This window comes from Salvelinus fontinalis, unplaced genomic scaffold, assembly GCF_029448725.1.
Source record: "Salvelinus fontinalis isolate EN_2023a unplaced genomic scaffold, ASM2944872v1 scaffold_0025, whole genome shotgun sequence".
NCBI lineage: Eukaryota > Metazoa > Chordata > Actinopteri > Salmoniformes > Salmonidae > Salvelinus > Salvelinus fontinalis.
The window spans coordinates 271882-294381 of record NW_026600234.1 but is presented as its reverse complement, the minus strand read 5'-3'; the positions used below and the strand labels follow the sequence as shown (position 1 = coordinate 294381).

Below are 22500 nucleotides of genomic sequence, written 5' to 3'. Positions count from 1 at the left end.
AGTGGTGATTTTATACGATCATGGCGGCCAGTTCAAAGAAAGAGCGGTCTTGAATACATGCTTCTGCTTTTTGATAAGATTAATTATGTTTGATAAAGCCTCTCACCACTTTCCATCCCTCCCTTTAAGGGCTGTGGGCACTACAAATGGTATGAGTTGGTTAGGACTAGGACTAGTAGTATCAGTTGGTTAAACTAGGACTAGTAGTATCAGTTGGTTAAACTAGGACTAGTAGTACCAGTTGGTTAAACTAGCACTAGTAGTATCAGTTGGTTAAACTAGGACTAGTAGTATCAGTTGGTTAAACTAGGACTAGTAGTATCAGTTGCTTAAACTAGGACTAGTTATATCAGTTGGTTAAACTAGGACTAGTTGTATCAGTTGGTTAAACTAGGACTAGTAGTATCAGTTGGTTAAACTAGGACTAGTAGTATCAGTTGGTTAAACTAGGACTAGTAGTATCAGTTGGTTAAACTAGGACTAGTAGTATCAGTTAGATGAACTAGAACTAGTAGTTTCAGTTGGTTAGGGTTAAACTAGGACTAGTAGTGTCAGTTGGTTAGGGTTAAACTAGGACTAGTTGTATCAGTTGGTTAAACTAGGACTAGTAGTATCAGTTGGTTAAACTAGGACTAGTAGTATCAGTTGGTTAAACTAGGACTAGTAGTATCAGTTGGTTAAACTAGGACTAGTAGTATCAGTTAGATGAACTAGAACTAGTAGTTTCAGTTGGTTAGGGTTAAACTAGGACTAGTAGTGTCAGTTGGTTAGGGTTAAACTAGGACTAGTAGTATCAGTTGGTTAGGGTTAAACTAGGACTAGTAGTATCAGTTGGTTAGGGTTAAACTAGGACTAGTAGTATCAGTTGGTTAGGGTTAAACTAGGACTAGTAGTATCAGTTGGTTAGGGTTAAACTAGGACTAGTAGTATCAGTTGGTTAGGGTTAAACTAGGACTAGTAGTATCAGTTGGTTAAACTAGGACTAGTAGTATCAGTTGGTTAGAGTTAAACTAGGACTAGTAGTATCAGTTGGTTAGGGTTAAACTAGGACTAGTAGTATCAGTTGGTTAAACTAGGACTAGTAGTATCAGTTGGTTAGGGTTAAACTAGGACTAGTAGTATCAGTTGGTTAAACTAGGACTAGTAGTATCAGTTGGTTAAACTAGGACTAGTAGTTTCAGTTGGTTAGGGTTAAACTAGGACTATTAGTATCAGTTGGTTAAACTAGGACTAGTAGTATCAGTTGGTTAGGGTTAAACTAGGACTAGTAGTGTCAGTTGGTTAGGGTTAAACTAGGACTAGTAGTATCAGTTGGTTAAACTAGTACTAGTAGTATCAGTTGGTTAGGGTTAAACTAGGACTAGTAGTGTCAGTTGGTTAGGGTTAAACTAGTACTAGTAGTATCAGTTGGTTAGGGTTAAACTAGGACTAGTAGTATCAGTTGGTTAGGGTTAAACTAGGACTAATAGTATCAGTTGGTTAGGGTTAAACTAGGACTAGTAGTATCAGTTGGTTAGGGTTAAACTAGGACTAGTAGTATCAGTTGGTTAAACTAGGACTAGTAGTATCAGTTGGTTAGAGTTAAACTAGGACTAGTAGTATCAGTTGGTTAGGGTTAAACTAGGACTAATAGTATCAGTTGGTTAGGGTTAAACTAGGACTAGTAGTATCAGTTGGTTAGGGTTAAACTAGGACTAGTAGTATCAGTTGGTTACGGTTAAACTAGGGCTAGTAGTATCAGTTGGTTAGGGTTAAACTAGGACTAGTAGTATCAGTTGGTTAAACTAGGACTAGTAGTATCAGTTGGTTAGGGTTAAACTAGGACTAATAGTATCAGTTGGTTAGGGTTAAACTAGGACTAGTAGTATCAGTTGGTTAGGGTTAAACTAGGACTAATAGTATCAGTTGGTTAGGGTTAAACTAGGACTAGTAGTATCAGTTGGTTAGGGTTAAACTAGGACTAGTAGTATCAGTTGGTTAGGGTTAAACTAGGACTAGTAGTATCAGTTGGTTAGGGTTTCAACACAGTAACAGTTAGTTGTATGACCATCCATGTCAAAACGCATTAGAACCTCATGACAATTTACTAGATGTTTATTGTACATATTTTGACCATGTTTTGTTGATAGGCGCAAGCTGGGGATCAAACATGGGAGCAGTGTTATCTCTGGATTTAATCAACTTTACGACTGGGGCGGAGCTAACACAAACACAAAGCTAAACCTTGACTCTGACTTCCAGGTCTTTGTTTCTGCAAAAAAAAGAGGATAACTAAATCTAGAAAAGGAATTGCACACGTACGCAATCCATTTCTCAATTGTCTCAAGGCTTAAACATCCTTCTTAATGTTAGTTGAACGTTCCTGTAATGTTTTCTCACAACCACTTTTATTGCCCACACATTTTGTTGCGGCAGTATGTCCTGAGAACATTACTGGTACATTGTGTTATTACCCTGGCAACCCAATGAGGACCTTATGTTAACGTGTTCAGAGAGCGTGTTGTCACGGTAATGTGTGTTCAGAGCGTGTGTTGTCATGGTAATGTGTGTTCAGAGAGGGTGTTGTCATGTTAATGTGTGTTCAGAGAGGGTGTTGTCATGTTAATGTGTGTTCAGAGAGGGTGTTGTCATGGTAATGTGTGTTCAGAGAGTGTGTTGTCATGGTAATGTGTGTTCAGAGAGCGTGTTGTCATGTTAATGTATGTTCAGAGAGTGTGTTGTCATGGTAATGTGTGTTCAGAGAGCGTGTTGTCATGGTAATGTGTGTTCAGAGAGTGTGTTGTCATGGTAATGTGTGTTCAGAGAGTGTGTTGTCATGGTAGTGTGTGTTCAGAGAGTGTGGTGTCATGTTAACGTGTGCTCAGAGAATGTGTTGTCATGGTAATGTGTGTTCAGAGAGCATGTCATGTTAACGTGTTCAGGGAGCGTGTTGTCATGGTAATGTCTGTTCAGAGAGTGTGTTGTCATGGTAGTGTGTGTTCAGAGAATGTGTTGTCATGGTAATGTGTGTTCAGAGAGTGTGTTGTCATGGTAACGGGTTCAGGGAGCGTGTTGTCATGGTAATGTGTGTTCAGAGAGCGTGTTGTCATGGTAGTGTGTGTTCAGAGAGTGTGTTGTCATGGTAATGTGTTCAGGGAGCGTGTTGTCATGGCAATGTGTGTTCAGAGAGCGTGTTGTCATGGTAGTGTGTGTTCAGAGAGTGAGTTGTCACGTTAACGTGTGTTCAGAGAGCGTGTTGTCATGGTAATGTGTTCAGAGAGGGTGTTGACAGACAGACAGACAGACAGACAGACAGACAGGCAGGCAGGCAGGCAGGCAGGCAGGCAGGCAGGCAGGCAGACCTGTGGACAGAGGGTCTAACTCTCCTCCTCTACCCCAGGGCGATGTGCCATCTGTGGGGATAATGTGGTGGGTGAGGGTACCGGCTGTACCGCCATGGACCAGGTCTTCCACGTGGACTGCTTCATCTGCATGACCTGCAGTGGCAGGCTGCGCGGTAAACCCTTCTACGCCGTGGAGAAGAAGGCCTACTGCGAGCCCTGCTACATCGTGAGTCTCAGCCCATCTGTACACAACACACACACACACACACACACACACACACACACACACACACACACACACACACACACACACACACACACACACACACACACACACACACACACACACACACACACACACACACACACACACACACACACACACACACACACACACACACACACACACACAGTGTACAAACACAAACCCTTCTGCACTGTGGAGAACAAGCTAACTAGTCATCTACCTTTAACCACATTAGTTATAGCTATTTTTTTGCCTTGTAAACTAGCTTGCTAGCTAGAATATTATGATTCACTTCACACATTCTACATGCTCTCTGTGTTTCTGCCACCTCATGTCTCTTCCTAAACATCAACACCCTCGGAGGTCTAATGACCTCATGTCTCTTCTTTAACATCAGTATGAGTCCAAATCAAAGTATTCAAACTGGAGCACGGAGGTCACTTCTCTGATGTTTACTCCACTTGTACACATTTCAAAGCACGCATCGATGCAAGCTTCAACGAAAAGTATGGATAAAAATATGACTCAACCACGTAAAAAAATTAGGGGGGGGGGGTTGTAGCTAGAGAAAATAAACTCTGACTTCAGAATGAAATGTTGCCTATTTACATTTCATATGTTGCCTGACTACAATATTTTACCTTGATACGTTAATAAATACATTCGGTGTTAATTTTGGCATGTTTATCTGCCTACAATATCCACTGTAGTGTGTGTAGATCGCAACCCCATAATAAGTCAATAGGGCTAACTAGTCATCTACCTTGCACCACATTAGTTATAGCTATTGTTTTTGCCTTGTAAACTAGCTTGCTAGATAGAATATTATGATTGACGTGTGTTGGTGTAGTTATCTTGTTGTCTGTTTTGCCATAGGCTGGCAGCAAAATTGAGTTGTATAGGCAGTAATGTTGCAGGGCATAGTTGTACTGAGGTGTCTGAGGCACATCTTTCGTCTCCTGACCAGTGCTGACTGCCTGATAATATGAACAAGCCACAACTGATCACATGTAGTATTTTGGTAAGACCCATAAGAGATGCCTACACTGACAGACAAGCGCCACGACAGCAGCTCTCAGTGCTTCCTCCTTCTGCCGCTGTCTAGCTACCCTCCTCCGATTGGATATCCTCCTAGCTGCTGGGTCTGTTTATCGTCCGCGTAGCTAGTAGCTAGTACCAGGTTTTATAATGGCATGTTTTCCAGGGTTGACAGAGTCCTTGCAGGCTTTGTAGTAGCCCATGTAGCCATGAATCATAACAAGTGATAGCTTAGCTACCCAGCTAACTTGGGCAGCTTGCTAAATAACCATGAATCATAACAAGTGATAGCTTAGCGAGCCAGCTAACTTGGGCAGCTTGCTAAATAACCATGAATCATAACAAGTGATAGCTTAGCGAGCCAGCTAACTTGGGCAGCTTGCTAAATAACAAGGGATAATCTATAGCTACTGTGCTAGCAAGTTACCTTTTGCTAGTAGACAAGTATGGTCATGATTTATGCTAATGTTATCGTTTTGTTAAATATGTTGCAAGCTAATTCATATAATGTGAACATGAGTCATCTCTTGCCAAAGTTAGCTATTTTAGCTAGCTAGCTACTTTCGGTAAACAACATGTATATGTAAATAATTTACTTAATAATAAACAACAACGATGGATTAACAGTTTAAATTACTTTACTGACAATAACGCAATAACGAAACAAAGTCAGATCAGATTTGCAAATGTTTGACCTACAACATTAGCTACAGAGGGTAGTCTTGATCAGGAAAGTGAAAGCCAGACATAGATGACTAGCAGCCGACATGTTGATGAAGCGATTTACCCCTAAAAGGTGTAAGGTATATCAAATGTTATTTGTCACATGTTTCATAAACAGCAGGTGTAGACTACCTGTGAAATGCTTATTTACTGGTCTTTTTTCAACAGTACAGCGTTGAATTATAATAATTGAAATAGTGACACAAGGAATAAATACACAGTGAAAAACAATGACGAGTGAAAATAGCAGAGCTATTGTGCATTGCATTCAGAAAGTATTCATACCCCTTGATTTATTCCACATTTTGTTGTTACAGCCGGAATTCAAAAATGGATTCAATCTTCTTCTTTTTGTCACCCGTCTACACACAATGACAAAGTGAAAACATGTTGTTTTTTTTACATTTTTGAAAAACGTATTGAAAATTAAAAACATAATTTATATAAGTATTCACACCCCTGAGTCAATACTTTGTAGAAGCATGTATGACAGCGATTACAGCTCTGAGTTTTTTCTGGGTGTGTCTCTCTTTCTGGATTGGACAATATTTGCCCATTTATTCTTTAAGAAATTCTTCAAGTTCTGTCAAGTTGATTGTTGATCATTGCTGGACAGCCATTTTTAAGTCTTGCTATAGATTGTCAAGCCGATTTAAGTCAAAACTGTAACTAGGCCTCTCAGGAATATTCATTGTCGTCTTGGTAAGAAACTCCAGTGTATATTTGGCCTTGTGTTTAAGGTTATTGTCCTGCTGAAAGGTGAATTTGGAAAGCAGACTGAACAAGGTTTTCCTCTAGGATTTTGCCTGTACTTATAGCTGTATTCCATTTTAAATCATAAAATAAACTTCCTAGTCCTTGACAATGACAAGCATACCCATAACATGATGCAGTCACCAACATGCTTGAAAATATGAAGAGTGATACTCAGTGATGAGTTGTGTTGGATTTGCAACAAACATAACGCTTTGTATTCAGGGCAGGGCGTTAATTTCTTTGACACATTTGTTGCAGTATTACTTTAGTTCCTTGTTGCGAACAGGATGCATGTTTTGGAATATGTTTTTTTCTGTACAGGCTTCCTTCTTTTCACTCTGTCATTTAGGTTAGTATTGTGGAGTAGCTACAATGTTGTTGATCCATCCTCAGTTTTCTCCTATCACAGCCATTAAACTCTGTGGCTGTTTTAAAGTCACCATTGGCCTCATGGTGAAATCCCTGAGCGGTTTCCTTCCTTTCCGGCAACTGAGTTAGGAAGGATGCATGTATCTTTGTAGTGACTGGGTGTATTGATACACCATCCAAAGTGTAATTAATAACTGCACCATGCTCAAAGGGATATTAAATATCTGCTTATATTTTTACCCATCTACCAATAGGTGCCCTTCTTTGCAAGACATTGGAAAACCTCCCTGGTCTTTGTGGTTGAATCTGTTTGAAATTCACGAGGGACTTTACAGATAATTGTACGTGGGGGGTACAGAGATGAGGTAGTCAATCAAAAACCATGTTAAACACTATTATTGCACACAGAGTGAGTCCATGCAACTTATTATGTGACTTGTTAAACACATTTTTACTCCTGAACCTATTTAGGCATCGCTATAACAAAGGGGTTGAATACTTATTGACTCAAGACATTTCAGCTTTACATTTTTTATACATTTTACAAACAAAATTTCACTTTTACGTGATGTGTGTTGTGTGGAAAAAGTAAAGTGGCGGGAGTACCGGGCAAGTAAGATGAGTACCGGGCAAGTGAGTACCGGTACCAAGCCGATGTGCAGGGCTACGAGGTAATTGAGGAAGCTACAGTGTTATGTACACTATATATACAAAAGAATGTGGACACCCCATAACATTTGTGGATTTTCAGAAACACCTGTTGCTATTTCAGAAACACCTGTTGCTGTCAGCTGTTTAACATTTTGCACACAGCCATGCAATCTCCATAGACAAACATTGGCATTAGAATGGCCCGTACTGAAGAGCTCAGTGGCTTTCAACGTGGCACAGTCATAAGATGCCACCTTTCCAACAAGTCAGTTTGTCAAATTTCTACCCTGCTAGAGCTGTCCCGGTCAACTGTAAGTGCTGTTATTGTGCAATGGAAACATCTAGGAGCAACAACGGCTTAGCCGCGAGATGGTAGGCCGCACAAGCTCACAGAGCGGGCCCACCAAGTGCTGAAGCGCGTAGTGTGTAAAGATTGTCTGTCCTCGGTTACAACACCCACTAACGAGTTCCAAACTGCCTCTGGAAGCAACGTCAGCCCAATAACTGTTCGTTGGGAGCTTCAGGAAGTGGGTTTCCATGGCCGAGCAACCGTTCACAAGTCTGAGATCACCATGCACAATGCTAAGTGTGGAGCTGGAGTGGTGTAAAGCTAGCCTCCATTGGACTCTGGAGCAGTGGAAACGCGTTCTCTGCAGTGATGAATCACGCTTCACCATCTGGCAGTCTGACGAACGAATCTGAGTTTGGAGGATGGCAGGATAATGCTACCTGCCTCAATGCATAGAGCCAACTGTAAAGTTTGGTGGAGGAGGAATAATGGTCTGTGGCTGTTTTTCATGGTTCGGGCCCCTTAGTTCCAGTGAAGGGAAATCTTAACACTATAGCATACAATGACATTCAAGACGATTCTGTACTTCCAACTTTGTGGCAACAGTTTGGGGAAAGGCCCTTTCCTGTTTTAGCATGACAATGCCCCTGTGCACAAAGCGAGGTCCATACAGAAATGGTTTGTCGAGATCGGTGTAGAAGAACTTGACTGACCTGCACAGAGCCCTGACCTCAACCCCATCAAACACCTTTGGGATGAATTGGAATGTCGACTGCGAGCCAGGCCTAATCGCCCAACATCAGTGCCCGACCTCACTAATGCTCTTGTGGCTGAATGGAAGCAAGTCCCCGCAGCAATGTTCCAGCATCTAGTGGAAAGCCTTCCAGAAGAGTGGAGGCTGTTATAGCAGCAAAGGGGGGGACCAACTCCATATTAATGCCCGTGATTTTGGAATGAGATGTTCGGCGAGCAGGTAAAATTAGGGTAAAATTGACTATGCAAAAGGATAGATAATAGACAGTAACAGCAGCGGGTAGCCATTTGATTAGCAATTTACCCGTCTTGTTTAGCAGTCTTGTAGCTTGGGGGTAGAAGCCGTTCAGGGTCCTGTTGGTTCCAGGCTTGGTGCTCTGGTACCGCTTGCCATGCGGTAGCATAGAGAACGGTGGTGGCTGGAGTCTTTCAAAATATGTTGGGCCTTCTGACACCGCCTGGTATAGAGGTCTTGGATGGCAGGCAGTTCGGCCCCAATGATGTACTGGGCCGTACTCACCACCCTCTGTAGCGCCTAGCAGTCGGGTGCCTTGCATTTGCCTTACCAGGTGGTGATGTAGCCAGTCAAGATGCTCTCAGTGGTGCAGCTGTAGAAGTTTTTGAGGACCTGAGGGCCCATGCCAAATCCTTTTTTTAGCTTCCTGAGGGGGGAAGAGGCATTATCTGTGTGGGTGTGTCAGGAACATGTTAATTCCTAAGTGATGTGGACACTAGAGGACCGTGAAGCTCTCGGCCGGCTCCATTTCAGCCTCGTCGATGTGCATGGGGGTGTTGCTCGCCCCTCTGTTTCATTTAGACCACGATAAGCTCCTTTGTCCTGCTGACGCTGAGGGCGAGGTTGTGATGCGGTAGCACAAGAGTGCGCAGTGCTTCTCAAATGTAAAATGTGTTTGTTCTCCACACTCTCATTCTAATAATAACATACTCAAGAGAATGCCCTCAAAGAAAGCCCTCGGGACATGGGGAGTGTGGAGCACAGTATGCATATTGAGAAACCCCCGTTGTCTCTCCAGTGATTAGCTAGACTGTGTCTTCAGTGATTAGCTAGACTGTGTCTTCAGTGATTAGCCAGACTGTGTCTCTTCAGTGGTTAGCCAGAATGTGTCTCTTTAGTGATTAGCCAGACTGTCTCTCCAGTGATTAGCCAGACTGTGTCTCTTTAGTGGTTAGCCAGACTGTGTCTTCGGTGATTAGCCAGACTGTGTCTCCAGTGATTAGCTAGACTGTGTCTTCAGTGATTAGCCAGACTGTGTCTCTTTAGTGGTTAGCCAGACTGTGTCTTCGGTGATTAGCCAGACTGTCTCTCCAGTGATTAGCTAGACTGTGTCTTCAGTGATTAGCTAGACTGTGTCTTCAGTGATTAGCCAGACTGTGTCTCTTTAGTGGTTAGCCAGACTGTGTCTTCGGTGATTAGCCAGACTGTCTCTCCAGTGATTAGCCAGACTGTGTCTCCAGTGATTAGCCAGAATGTGTCTTCAGTGATTAGCCAGACTGTGTCTCCAGTGATTAGCCAGACTGTGTCTCTTCAGTGATTAGCCAGACTGTGTCTCTTTAGTGATTAGCCAGACTGTCTCTCCAGTGATTAGCCAGACTGTGTCTTCAGTGATTAGCCAGACTGACTCTCCAGTGATTAGCCAGAATGTGTCTTCAGTGATTAGCCAGACTGTGTCTCCAGTGATTAGCCAGAATGTGTCTTCAGTGATTAGCCAGACTGTGTCTCTTTAGTGATTAGCCAGACTGTCTCTCCAGTGATTAGCCAGACTGTGTCTTCAGTGATTAGCCAGACTGACTCTTCAGTGATTAGCCAGACTGTGTCTCTTCAGTGATTAGTCAGACTGTGTCTCTTCAGTGATTAGTCAGAATATGTCTCCAGTGATTAGCCAGACTGTGTCTCTTCAGTGATTAGTCAGAATATGTCTCCAGTGATTAGCCAGACTGTGTCTCTTCAGTGATTAGTCAGACTGTGTCTCTTCAGTGATTAGTCAGAATATGTCTCCAGTGATTAGCCAGACTGTGTCTCTTCAGTGATTAGTCAGAATATGTCTCCAGTGATTAGCTAGACTGTGTCTTCAGTGATTAGCTAGACTGTGTCTCTCCAGTGATTAGCCAGACTGTCTCTCCAGTGATTAGCTAGACTGTCTCTCCAGTGATTAGCTAGACTGTGTCTTCAGTGATTAGCCAGACTGTGTCTCTTTAGTGGTTAGCCAGACTGTGTCTTCGGTGATTAGCCAGACTGTCTCTCCAGTGATTAGCCAGACTGTGTCTCCAGTGATTAGCCAGAATGTGTCTTCAGTGATTAGCCAGACTGTGTCTCCAGTGATTAGCCAGACTGTGTCTCCAGTGATTAGCCAGACTGTGTCTCTTCAGTGATTAGCCAGACTGTGTCTCTTTAGTGATTAGCCAGACTGTCTCTCCAGTGATTAGCCAGACTGTGTCTTCAGTGATTAGCCAGACTGACTCTCCAGTGATTAGCCAGAATGTGTCTTCAGTGATTAGCCAGACTGTGTCTCCAGTGATTAGCCAGAATGTGTCTTCAGTGATTAGCCAGACTGTGTCTCTATAGTGATTAGCCAGACTGTCTCTCCAGTGATTAGCCAGACTGTGTCTTCAGTGATTAGCCAGACTGACTCTTCAGTGATTAGCCAGACTGTGTCTCTTCAGTGATTAGTCAGACTGTGTCTCTTCAGTGATTAGTCAGAATATGTCTCCAGTGATTAGCCAGACTGTGTCTCTTCAGTGATTAGTCAGAATATGTCTCCAGTGATTAGCCAGACTGTGTCTCTTCAGTGATTAGTCAGACTGTGTCTCTTCAGTGATTAGTCAGAATATGTCTCCAGTGATTAGCCAGACTGTGTCTCTTCAGTGATTAGCCAGACTGTGTCTCCAGTGATTAGCCAGACTCTGTCTCTTCAGTGATTAGCCAGAATGTGTCTTCAGTGATTAGCCAGAATGTGTCTTCAGTGATTAGCCAGACTGTGTCTCTTCAGTGATTAGCCAGACTGTGTGTCTTCAGTGATTAGCCAGACTGTGTCTCTTCAGTGATTAGCCAGACTGTGTCTCTTCAGTGATTAGCCAGACTGTGTCTCTTCAGTGATACACTGAAGAGCTGTGTTAACATAATTGCAAAATGATTTTCTAATGATCAATCAGCCTTTTAAAATGATAAACTTGGATTAGCTAACACAACGTGCCATTGGAACACAGGAGTGATGGTTACTGATAATGGGCCTCTTTACGCCTGTGTAGATATTCCATTATAAAATCAGCCGTTTCCAGCTACAATAGTCATTTACAACATGAACAATGTCTACACTGTATTTCTGATTAATTTGATGTTATTTTAATAGACAAAAAATTTGCTTTTCTTTCAAAAACAGACTGTGTCACCAGTGATTAGCCAGACTGTGTCACCAGTGATTAGCCAGACTGTGTCTCTCCAGTGATTAGCCAGACTGTGTCTCTCCAGTGATTAGCCAGACTGTGTCTCTTCAGTGATTAGTCAGACTGTGTCTCTTCAGTGATTAGTCAGACTGTGTCTCTTCAGTGATTAGCCAGACTGTGTCTCTTCAGTGATTAGTCAGACTGTGTCTCTTCAGTGATTAGCCAGACTGTGTCTCCAGTGGTTAGCCAGACTGTGTGTCTTCAGTGATTAGCCAGACTGTGTCTCCAGTGATTAGCCAGACTGTGTCTCCAGTGATTAGCCAGACTGTGTCTCCAGTGATTAGCCAGACTGTGTCTTCAGTGATTAGCCAGACTGTGTCTCCAGTGATTAGCCAGACTGTGTCTCTTCAGTAATTAGCCAGACTGTGTCTCCAGTAATTAGCCAGACTGTGTCTCTTCAGTGATTAGCCAGACTGTGTCTCTTCAGTGGTTAGCCAGACTGTGTCTTCAGTGGTTAGTGTTACGCACGCCTCTGAGAAGAGGGAACGCAACTCCCTGCTATAACTCAACTCTCTGAAGTGCAAGAGGTATAGACTGTAGATGCGAGCAAGGATGACACAAAAGCAGATTTTACCGTTTACTTGGATTTATTTTCTTACACGGTAATATGGGGAAAAGGGGCTGGACGGAACCAAAGCAAAGAAAGTAAATATCAAAGTTCCCCCTCTCCTATCTAACCTGCCTACCCACTTAACTTACCTAACTTAGCACCACCTGGTGCCCTAAAATACAGGGGGTGGTCCGCCCAGGTCTTACCTAGTGTGCCTAGACAGTAAATATACTACGGGTATATGTATGCCCGCGGGCCTCTTGCCTAAGCACTCCCAAAGTGCCTTCTCCTCCCCCCCTGGGAACAAATGAAACAGAACACTGGGCAGAACACTGGCTTTTATCTTCAGGTGGCAATGGTGATTAGAGTCAGCTGCTTCTTGACGAGGGGGCGGGGTCAGCTCCAATCACCAATTAGCCTGGTGTTGACCAATCAGCTGGTTGGGGAGTACTTCAGGAAGCCATCTCCTGAAACACACACACTAAAATACAAAACAGAACACAGAAACTGGGGAACGTAACACGCCCACCACAAAAATTGCAAACATACAGTTTGTAATAACAAAAACCAACGCTTCCTCAGTTAGTAAACCCGTGATAGAGCGTCAGCAACCACATTCGCTGAGCCCTTCACATAGGCTATCTGTACATTATATCCTTGTACAATCAGAGCCCACCGCATAAGGCGGCGGTTCTGATTGTACATTTGCTTTAAGAACACTAAAGGATTATGGTCCGTGAAGACCATTACAGGAAAGGCACTGGATCCCACATATACCTCAAAGAACTGTAAGGCTAGCAATAAAGCTAGCGTCTCTTGTTCAATTGTGGAGCACCTTGACTGACACGAGTTGAACTTACGGGAGAAGAAACTGACGGGCCGATCCACTCCGTCTTCATCTTCCTGTAAGAGAACCGCACCCACCCCCACTATACTAGCGTCAACCTCCAACTTAAAAGGTTTGTCAAAGTTGGGGGCGGCAAGCACTGGGGCACTACAAAGTAGCGCTTTAGCGGACTCAAACGCATGGTTACAGTCCTTGGACCACCTAAATGGTACATTGGGACTAAGCAGAGATGAAAGGGGAGCTACTACCGTCGAGAAATTCTTACAGAATGTACGATAGTACCCTACCATCCCTAGGAATCTGCGCAACTGGCGTCGAGTCGTGGGAGCAGGAAAAGCAACAATTGCCTCCACCTTGCCAGTTACTGGGCGCACTTGACCTCGTCCCACTTGTTTCCCTAAGTAAGTCACCGTAGCCTTGCCAAACTCACACTTGGCCAAATTGAGGGTTAAAGAAGCATTCTCCAACCGCTGAAACACACTTTTCAAAGTGGAGAGATGATCAGACCAAGTAGACGAATGTATCACCACATCATCAAGGTATGCAGTACAATTTGGCACATCTGCAAACACAATGTTAACTAGACGCTGAAAAGTAGCAGGTGCATTACACATGCCAAAGGGCATCACAGTGTATTGTACAAAGTTATCAGGCGTAACAAAAGCCGATATGTCAGAAGCTCTAGAGGTCAGAGGCACCTGCCAATAACCTTTTAACAAATCTAACTTACTAACGTAAGCAGCAGAGCCAATTCTATCAATGCAGTCATCTAATCGAGGTAGAGGAAAAGAATCAGACTTTGTAACTGCATTTACTCGACGATAGTCCGTGCATAAGCGGGACGTACCGTCAGGCTTAGGAACAAGAATACATGGGGAACTCCAGGAGCTGTTACTGGGTTTTGCCATGTCATTCTGTAATAAATAAGCTACCTCACTTTTCATTACCTCCCTTTTCTTTGCATTAACCCGGTACGGATGCTGACGTATAGGAGCAGCATTGCCCACATCCACGTCATGTTTCAAGATGGACGTGCGACTTGGAACGTCCTGAAACACACTGAGAAAACTGTTTATCAATAGGATAAGGTCCTTAGTTTGATCGCTATCCAAATGTTCCATTTGAAAGGGTAACTTCTTCAGCATCTCTGAATTACATAGGCGTTCACACTGCTGTAACGTATGGCGTAACTCCAAACCATCCTCCTTATCATCCTCTAGGTCCCAGCCAGGCTTCAGCACCACCGCAGCCACACTGGAGACGGCGGGCTGGACCGGCTTACTTGAGGAGCTGTCTGGAGAGTCACGTACATAATATTCTTTTAGCATGTTAACATGACACACACGGGAAGAACGCCTTCGATCTGGGGTCTTTATCACATAGTTGGTGTCACTGAGTTTCTTTTCCACCAGATATGGTCCAGAAAAACGTGCTGACAGAGATGAGCCAGGAATTGGCAACAAAACTAAAACTTGATCCCCTGGTGCAAAAGAACGGCCAACAGCCTTTTTGTCATAATGCACCTTCATGCGTTTTTGCGAAGAGGAAAGAGACTTTTGGGCCAACGCACATGCGGCGTGCAGTCTCTCCCGCATCTTACTGACATAATCCAACACATTTTTAGGGGCGCTACTCGGTGTAGGAGATAAGATATGCTCCTTCAAAACTTTCAGCGGACCCCGTGGGGTGTGTCCAAACACAAGGTCAGCAGGGCTGAACCCTAAGGACTCTTGTATCGTTTCCCTAATAGCAAATAGGACAAAGGGCACCCCCTCATCCCAATCGGTACTGGTATCCATACAATACTTGCGTAGCATTGCCTTCAGCGTCTGATGCCAGCGTTCGAGAGCCCCTTGACTCTCTGGATGATACGGACTTGAGACCTGATGGGAAATACACAGCGTCTTTAACACATTTGAAAACATTTTGGACATAAAGTTGGATCCCTGATCTGTTTGGATTACTTTAGGGAGTCCAAACGTAGAGAAGAACTTCACCAGTGCCTTCACCACAGTCTTAGCCGTAATAGTACGGAGAGGAATAGCCTCTGGGTATTGAGAAGCACTGCACATTATTGTTAGTAGGAACTGGTTACCTGACCTGGTTTTCGGCAATGGACCTACACAATCAACTATCACTCTTTCAAACGGTTCCCCCACCACAGGAATCGGGTAGAGCGGTGCTCTAGGAACTGTTTGATTCGCTTTCCCAGTGAGTTGACATACGTGACATGTTTTACAAAATTGGACCACGTCAGACTTCAAACCTGGCCAGAAAAAATGACGAAAGACCCGGTTATAAGTCTTTGTGATCCCCAAATGTCCAGACCACGCCTGGTCATGGGCGAGTGACAGCACCTGCTGTCGGAACGGTGTAGGAACAACCACTTGACACACTTCACTCCAGTCATTAACGGTGTCATGAGCTGCCCATTTACGCATTAAAACTCCTGCTTCCATAAAGTAGGCAGTCTCTCTAGTTTTAGCTTCTTCAATGGAAATTACCGAAGCAAAACACTTACGAAGACTGGTGTCTCCTTTTTGACATTCAATCACCTTCTCAGGGGTGACAGACAAAAGAATGTCATGTAATTGGGGTGCGATTTCGCAGTCCCCTTCCTTAGTTTTTACAGGAGTAAAAACTGTCGGACTTGCAGAAGGAATACTCGGTGCATTGTCTTCTACTTCAACATTTTCAAAAATGGAACTAGCCAAATTGACCACGTCGCCAAACTTGCGAGATTGTGCCCTCGTTAACACACAAGCAGGAAAAACATGTGGAAATGCTTGAACCAATTTCTCATCTGCAATTTTGATTTCTGGGTTGTCTACTACCTCTAACACAGGAGTAACATTACCACCAGCAATATCATTCCCTAATAGCAATGTGACTCCTTTTACTGGCAGGGTAGACACTACACCAACACGGAAACGTCCTGATACCAAGTCTGACACTAAGTGGACCCAGTGTAATGGTACAGGTACTGTTTTTTCTCTATCCCCTGTAATATAACATGTGAGCCACAATACGTTTCAGGAGACCAGGGTAAAGCATCAGTAATGATTACTGACTGTGCCGCTCCGGTGTCTCGTAAGATTTTAATTGGCTTTTGATCAGCTTGTTCTCCAGTTAAGGAAACACAACCAGTAGAGATAAACGGAGCATAAACAGGATCCGGTTTCTCAAATGCTGAATCAATACCTCGGACCAACGGACGAGCCAAAGACTTGACTAAACCCAAACTTTTCCTTTTGGGGAAGGTGACTGGGACTGTTTCGGTTTATTTTTCAAAACTGGGCAGTCCGCAATCACGTGACCCTTTTGGTGACAGTAAAAACATTCACGGATTTCATGAAAAGACTTGTCAGAGGAAAAACGACCTGAATGAGGCACTGATGACGTAATCAGTCTACCTTCAAAACGAGGTGCACCAAAGACAGTCTTGTGTGTCAAAGCGTACTCATCTGCCAACACTGCTGCCTGGGCCAATGTCACCACTTTCTGTTCATTTAAATGAACTACAATTCTATCTGGGAGGTTGCTTTTAAAATCCTCCAACAGCATCAACTCCCGAATGTCAGCAAATGTGTTAGCTTTGCTGGCTGAACACCATCGATTAAACAGAGACTCTTTGTCCCTAGCAAACTCAACAAAAGTACGGTGAGAGGGTTTCTTGTGGTTCCTGAAGAGCTGTCTATAAGCTTCAGGCACCAACTCATAAGCCCGCAACACGGTAGTTTTAACTGTTTCGTAATGTAAACTGTCTTCCAGCGAGAGAGCAGCTACTACTTCCTGGGCTTTCCCAGACAATTTACATTGTAACAGGAGAGGCCAAACCTCGAGTGGCCAATGCAGCACAGCGGCCACACGCTCAAACGCAGAGAAATAGGAATCAACTTCCGACTCTCGGAATGGTGGGACTAAAGCTATATTTTTACTTACATCAAAGTGGGCTTGATGATGAGCAGCTTTTGGAGTCGTACTGGAGCCAGCTTCTATCTCCAGTTTTCGGATCCTCACCTCCTTGTCGGCTTCTATTTTCTTAATTTCAAGATCAAAATGCATTTGTCTCTCTTTATCTTTTTGCTCCATTTCTAACCGGGCCAGCCTCACCTTCAGCCTAGCGGTCCCGTCTGAACGACCTGAAGCAGAAGATAAAGGATCGAATCGAGGCAATGTAAAGGGGGTACGAGCAACCCCTTCCTCTGCCCTGTCCTCCGACTTGGCATCGGAAAGTCTACCCGTCTCCTCTCATTTCAATGAGAGAATTCTTTCTCTTACTAATCCCTCCCTGACTAGCACCAAAAGCTCAGCCTTTAGGGCTTTCTCAGGGATAACAAATCCATAATGGTCAGCTATAGCTATAAGGTCTACTTTTCGAAACCTCACCAAACAATCAATAGAGGGCGCATCAATGAACTTGGAGATGGCTGAGGCAGCCATCTTGTACACAGCAATTTACTGAACACACAAACTAAACAAGTCATCCAAACTCACAACCTACCATCACACCTCAATCACTAACCACAGAGAGCTCAGTGCAGCAGGGTCCGGTGGGTTTAATGGAATCCCGGATGAGCCCCCATTATGTTACGCACGCCTCTGAGAAGAGGGAACGCAACTCCCTGCTACAACTCAACTCTCTGAAGTGCAAGAGGTATGGACTGTAGGTGCGAGTAAGGATGACACAAAAGCAGATTTTACCGTTTACTTGAATTTATTTTCTTACACGGTAATATGGGGAAAAGGGGCTGGACGGAACCAAAGCAAAGAAAGTAAATATCAAAGTTCCCCCTCTCCTATCTAACCTGCCTACCCACTTAACTTACCTAACTTAGCACCACCTGGTGCCCTAACCAAAATACAGGGGGGTGGTCCGCCCAGGTCTTACCTAGTGTGCCTAGACAGTAAATATACTACGGGTATATGTATGCCCGCGGGCCTCTTGCCTAAGCACTCCCAAAGTGCCTTCTCCTCCCCCCCTGGGAACAAATGAAACAGAGTAATTATTAATGATTTCACAAACACTCACAAACACAGGACATAGCAAAACTGCTACCAACAACAACAGTACATACCACACTTTCTGATACACAACCAACACTATATCACAATCAAATTTTTCTCTCTCAATCTCCAAATCTCATCTCTCAATCTCTCTCTACTCTCCTGGGCAGAACACTGGCTTTTATCTTCAGGTGGCAATGGTGATTAGAGTCAGCTGCTTCTTGACGAGGGGGCGGGGTCAGCTCCAATCACCAATTAGCCTGGTGTTGACCAATCAGCTGGTTGGGGAGTACTTCAGGAAGCCATCTCCTGAAACACACACACTAAAATACAAAACAGAACACAGAAACTGGGGAACGTAACAGTTAGCCAGACTGTCACCAGTGATTAGCCAGACTGTGTCTCTTCAGTGGTTAGCCAGACTGTGTCTCTTCAGTGGTTAGCCAGACTGTGTCTCTTCAGTGATTAGCCAGACTGTCTCTCCAGTGATTAGCCAGACTGTGTCTCTTCAGTGGTTAGCCAGACTGTGTCTCTTCAGTGATTAGCCAGACTGTGTGTCTTCAGTGATTAGCCAGACTGTGTCTCTTCAGTGGTTAGCCAGACTGTGTCTCTTCAGTGATTAGCCAGACTGTGTCTCTTCAGTGGTTAGCCAGACTGTGTCTCTTCAGTGGTTAGCCAGACTGTGTCTCTTCAGTGATTAGCCAGACTGTGTCTCTTCGGTGATTAGCCAGACTGTGTCTCTTCAGTGATTAGCCAGACTGTGTGTCTTCAGTGATTAGCCAGACTGTGTCTCTTCAGTGGTTAGCCAGACTGTGTCTCTTCAGTGATTAGCCAGACTGTGTCTCTTCAGTGGTTAGCCAGACTGTGTCTCTTCAGTGATTAGCCAGACTGTGTCTCTTCAGTGGTTAGCCAGACTGTGTCTCTTCAGTGATTAGCCAGACTGTGTGTCTTCAGTGATTAGCCAGACTGTGTCTCTTCAGTGGTTAGCCAGACTGTGTCTCTTCAGTGATTAGCCAGACTGTGTCTCTTCAGTGGTTAGCCAGACTGTGTCTCTTCAGTGGTTAGCCAGACTGTGTCTCTTCAGTGATTAGCCAGACTGTGTCTCTTCAGTGATTAGCCAGACTGTGTCTCTTCAGTGATTAGCCAGACTGTGTGTCTTCAGTGATTAGCCAGACTGTGTCTCTTCAGTGGTTAGCCAGACTGTGTCTCTTCAGTGATTAGCCAGACTGTGTCTCTTCAGTGGTTAGCCAGACTGTGTCTCTTCAGTGATTAGCCAGACTGTGTCTCTTCAGTGATTAGCCAGACTGTGTCTCTTCAGTGGTTAGCCAGACTGTGTCTCTTCAGTGATTAGCCAGACTGTGTCTCTTCAGTGGTTAGCCAGACTGTGTCTCTTCAGTGATTAGCCAGACTGTGTCTCTTCAGTGGTTAGCCAGACTGTGTCTCTTCAGTGATTAGCCAGACTGTGTCTCTTCAGTGATTAGCCAGACTGTGTCTCTTCAGTGGTTAGCCAGACTGCGTCTCCAGTGATTAGCCAGACTCTGTCTCTTCAGTGATTAGCCAGACTGTGTGTCTTCAGTGGTTAGCCAGACTGTGTCTCTTCAGTGATTAGCCAGACTGTGTCTCTTCAGTGGTTAGCCAGACTGTGTCTCTTCAGTGGTTAGCCAGACTGTGTCTCTTCAGTGATTAGCTAGATTGTGTCTCTTCAGTGGTTAGCCAGACTGTGTCTCTTCAGTGGTTAGCTAGACTGTGTCTCTTCAGTGATTAGCTAGATTGTGTCTCTTCAGTGATTAGCCAGACTGTGTCTCTTCAGTGGTTAGCCAGACTCTGTCTCTTCAGTGATTAGCCAGACTGTGTCTCTTCAGTGGTTTGCCAGACTGTGTGTCTTCAGTGATTAGCTAGACTGTGTCTCTTCAGTGGTTAGCCAGACTGTGTCTCTTCAGTGATTAGCCAGACTGTGTCACCATGCAGGCAGCTCAGTATTCTGATCCATAGCAGTTTATCTAGAGGTACACTACCGTTCACAAGTTTGGGGTCACTTAGAAATGTCCTTGTTTTTGAAAGAAAAGCACATTTTTGTCCATTAAAATAACATCAAATTAATCAGAAATAGTGTAGACTCTTATTTCTATTCTGGTTAGAGACAGTTTGTGCTGTTCTGTGAAGGGAGTAGTACACGGCTTTGTATGAAATCTTCAGTTTCTTGGCAATTTCTCGCAATAGCCTTCATTTCTCAGAACAAGAATAGACTGACGAGTTTCAGAAGAAAGAACTTTGTTTCTGGCCATTTTGAGCCTGTAATCAAACCACCAATGCTGATGCTCCAGATACTCAACTAGTCTAAAGAAGGCCAGTTTTATTGCTTCTTTAATCAGAACAACAGTTTACAGCTGTGCTAACATAATTGCAAAAGGATTTTCTAATGATCAATTTGCCTTTTAAAATTATATACTTGGATTAGCTAACACAACGTGCCATTGGAACACAGGAGTGACGGTTGCTGATAATGGGCCTCTGTACGCCTATGTAGATATTCCATTAGAAATCAGCCGTTACCAGCTACAATAGTCATTTACAACATTAATGTCTACACTGTATTTCTGATTAATTTGATGTTATTTTAATAGAAAAAAATGTGCTTTTCTTTCAAAAACAAGGACATTTCTAAGTGACTCCAAACTTTTGAACAGTAGTGTACATCTGATAGGGAGATGAGACACAGTTGAAACACACTGGAGATGTAGAACGTTCGATTGGATTACTTCCCTTTGTAGATTGGATAACAAATCATATTCCCTCTTCTCTCCTCCTCTCTTCTCTCCTCCTCTCATCTCTCCTCCTCTCTTCTCTCCTCCTCTCATCTCTCTTCCTCTCTTTTCTCCTCCTCTCATCTCTCTTCCTCTCTTCTCTCCTCCTCTCTTCTCTCCTCCTCTCTTCTCTCCTCCTCTCTTCTCTCCTCCTCTCATCTCTCTTCCTCTCTTCTCTCCTCCTCTCATCTCTCTTCCTCTCTTCTCTCCTCCTCTCTTCTCTCCTCCTCTCTTCTCTCCTCCTCTCTTCTCTCCTCCTCTCTTCTCTCCTCCTCTCATCTCTCCTCCTCTCTTCTCTCCTCCTCTCTTCTCTCCTCCTCTCATCTCTCTTCCTCTCTTCTCTCCTCCTCTCTTCTCTCCTCCTCTCTTCTCTCCTCCTCTCTTCTCTCCTCCTCTCTTCTCTCCTCCTCTCTCCTCTCTCCTCCTCTCATCTCTCCTCCTCTCTTCTCTCCTCCTCTCTTCTCTCCTCCTCTCCTCTCTCCTCCTCTCTTCTCTCCTCCTCTCTTCTCTCCTCCTCTCATCTCTCCTCCTCTCTTCTCTCCTCCTCTCTTCTCTCCTCCTCTCATCTCTCTTCCTCTCTTCTCTCCTCCTCTCTTCTCTCCTCCTCTCTTCTCTCCTCCTCTCTTCTCTCCTCCTCTCATCTCTCCTCCTCTCTTCTCTCCTCCTCTCTTCTCTCCTCCTCTCATCTCTCTTCCTCTCTTCTCTCCTCCTCTCTTCTCTCCTCCTCTCTTCTCTCCTCCTCTCTTCTCTCCTCCTCTCTTCTCTCCTCTCTTCTCTCCTCCTCTCTTCTCTCCTCCTCCTCTCATCTCTCTTCCTCTCTTCTCTCTTCCTCTCTTCTCTCCTCCTCTCTTCTCTCCTCCTCTCTCCTCTCTCCTCCTCTCATCTCTCCTCCTCTCTTCTCTCCTCCTCTCTTCTCTCCCCCCATTTCTCCCTTCCTTCCTTTTTTGTTGCAATAATATATATATATATTTTTAAATGCCCTTGAAAAAAAAGTAATTGTATTTCTTCTACTGAAGAGTCTGATTAAAACAGGAAGCGAATAACAGTTCCTGTATGATGTGAAGGCTTCTGGGAATTTGTTTGCATCCCAAATAGTACCCTATTGCTAAATCTAGTTTTGACCGGTGCAAAAAAAAAACAGACTGTGGTCAAATGTAGTTCACTATATCGGGAATAGTGTCCCCATGTGGTCAACAGATTCTTGTCGAGGTTATTACACTTCACAGAGAATCTTATGAAACGCTTGTCTTTGGTTAATTTTCCCGGAGTCTTGGGTTGTGCAACAGAAATACTAAAACTCTCTTGCGCAGTTTTTCGAGGATGGACCACAAGAGATTGAGATTCTTGAGAAAGAATCAACTTTTTTTTTTTTCTTTCCCGAAATGTATTTACAGCTTTAAATTTAGTTTGTGGGTAAATTTGAGTCATTTCAGCCAAGTCAGTTTATGTAAAACTTGTTTCATAGATCAGATTTGACCAACTGGTCTCTCTTGTCACAGGTTTCGTTCATCAATGAGAATAGCCTGTAAAAGTTCAATGAAAATAAGGAAATCTCACCATGGAAGTCACATCGAAACCACACATGAATTTCTAATTGAGGAATTCAGTCTGGGTTGGGTTTTTATTTTCCATCACAGTATGATGTGTTCCCTGCTGTTCTTTGGCTCGGGATTTCCTCTCT

General features: G+C 43.9%; 1 protein-coding gene across 5 annotated transcripts in view; it reads left to right on the top strand.

Annotated features, from left to right (window-relative positions):
• Positions 1 to 22500, top strand: part of LOC129842243 (lipoma-preferred partner homolog) — a 650654-nt gene that overhangs the window by 513219 nt on the left and 114935 nt on the right. For all 5 annotated transcript variants that reach the window (XM_055910714.1, XM_055910711.1, XM_055910715.1 and 2 more), the window contains one exon: positions 3380 to 3549. In XM_055910714.1, coding sequence (XP_055766689.1) covers positions 3380 to 3549 — 170 coding nt within the window. The remainder of the gene's footprint in view (positions 1 to 3379; positions 3550 to 22500) is intronic.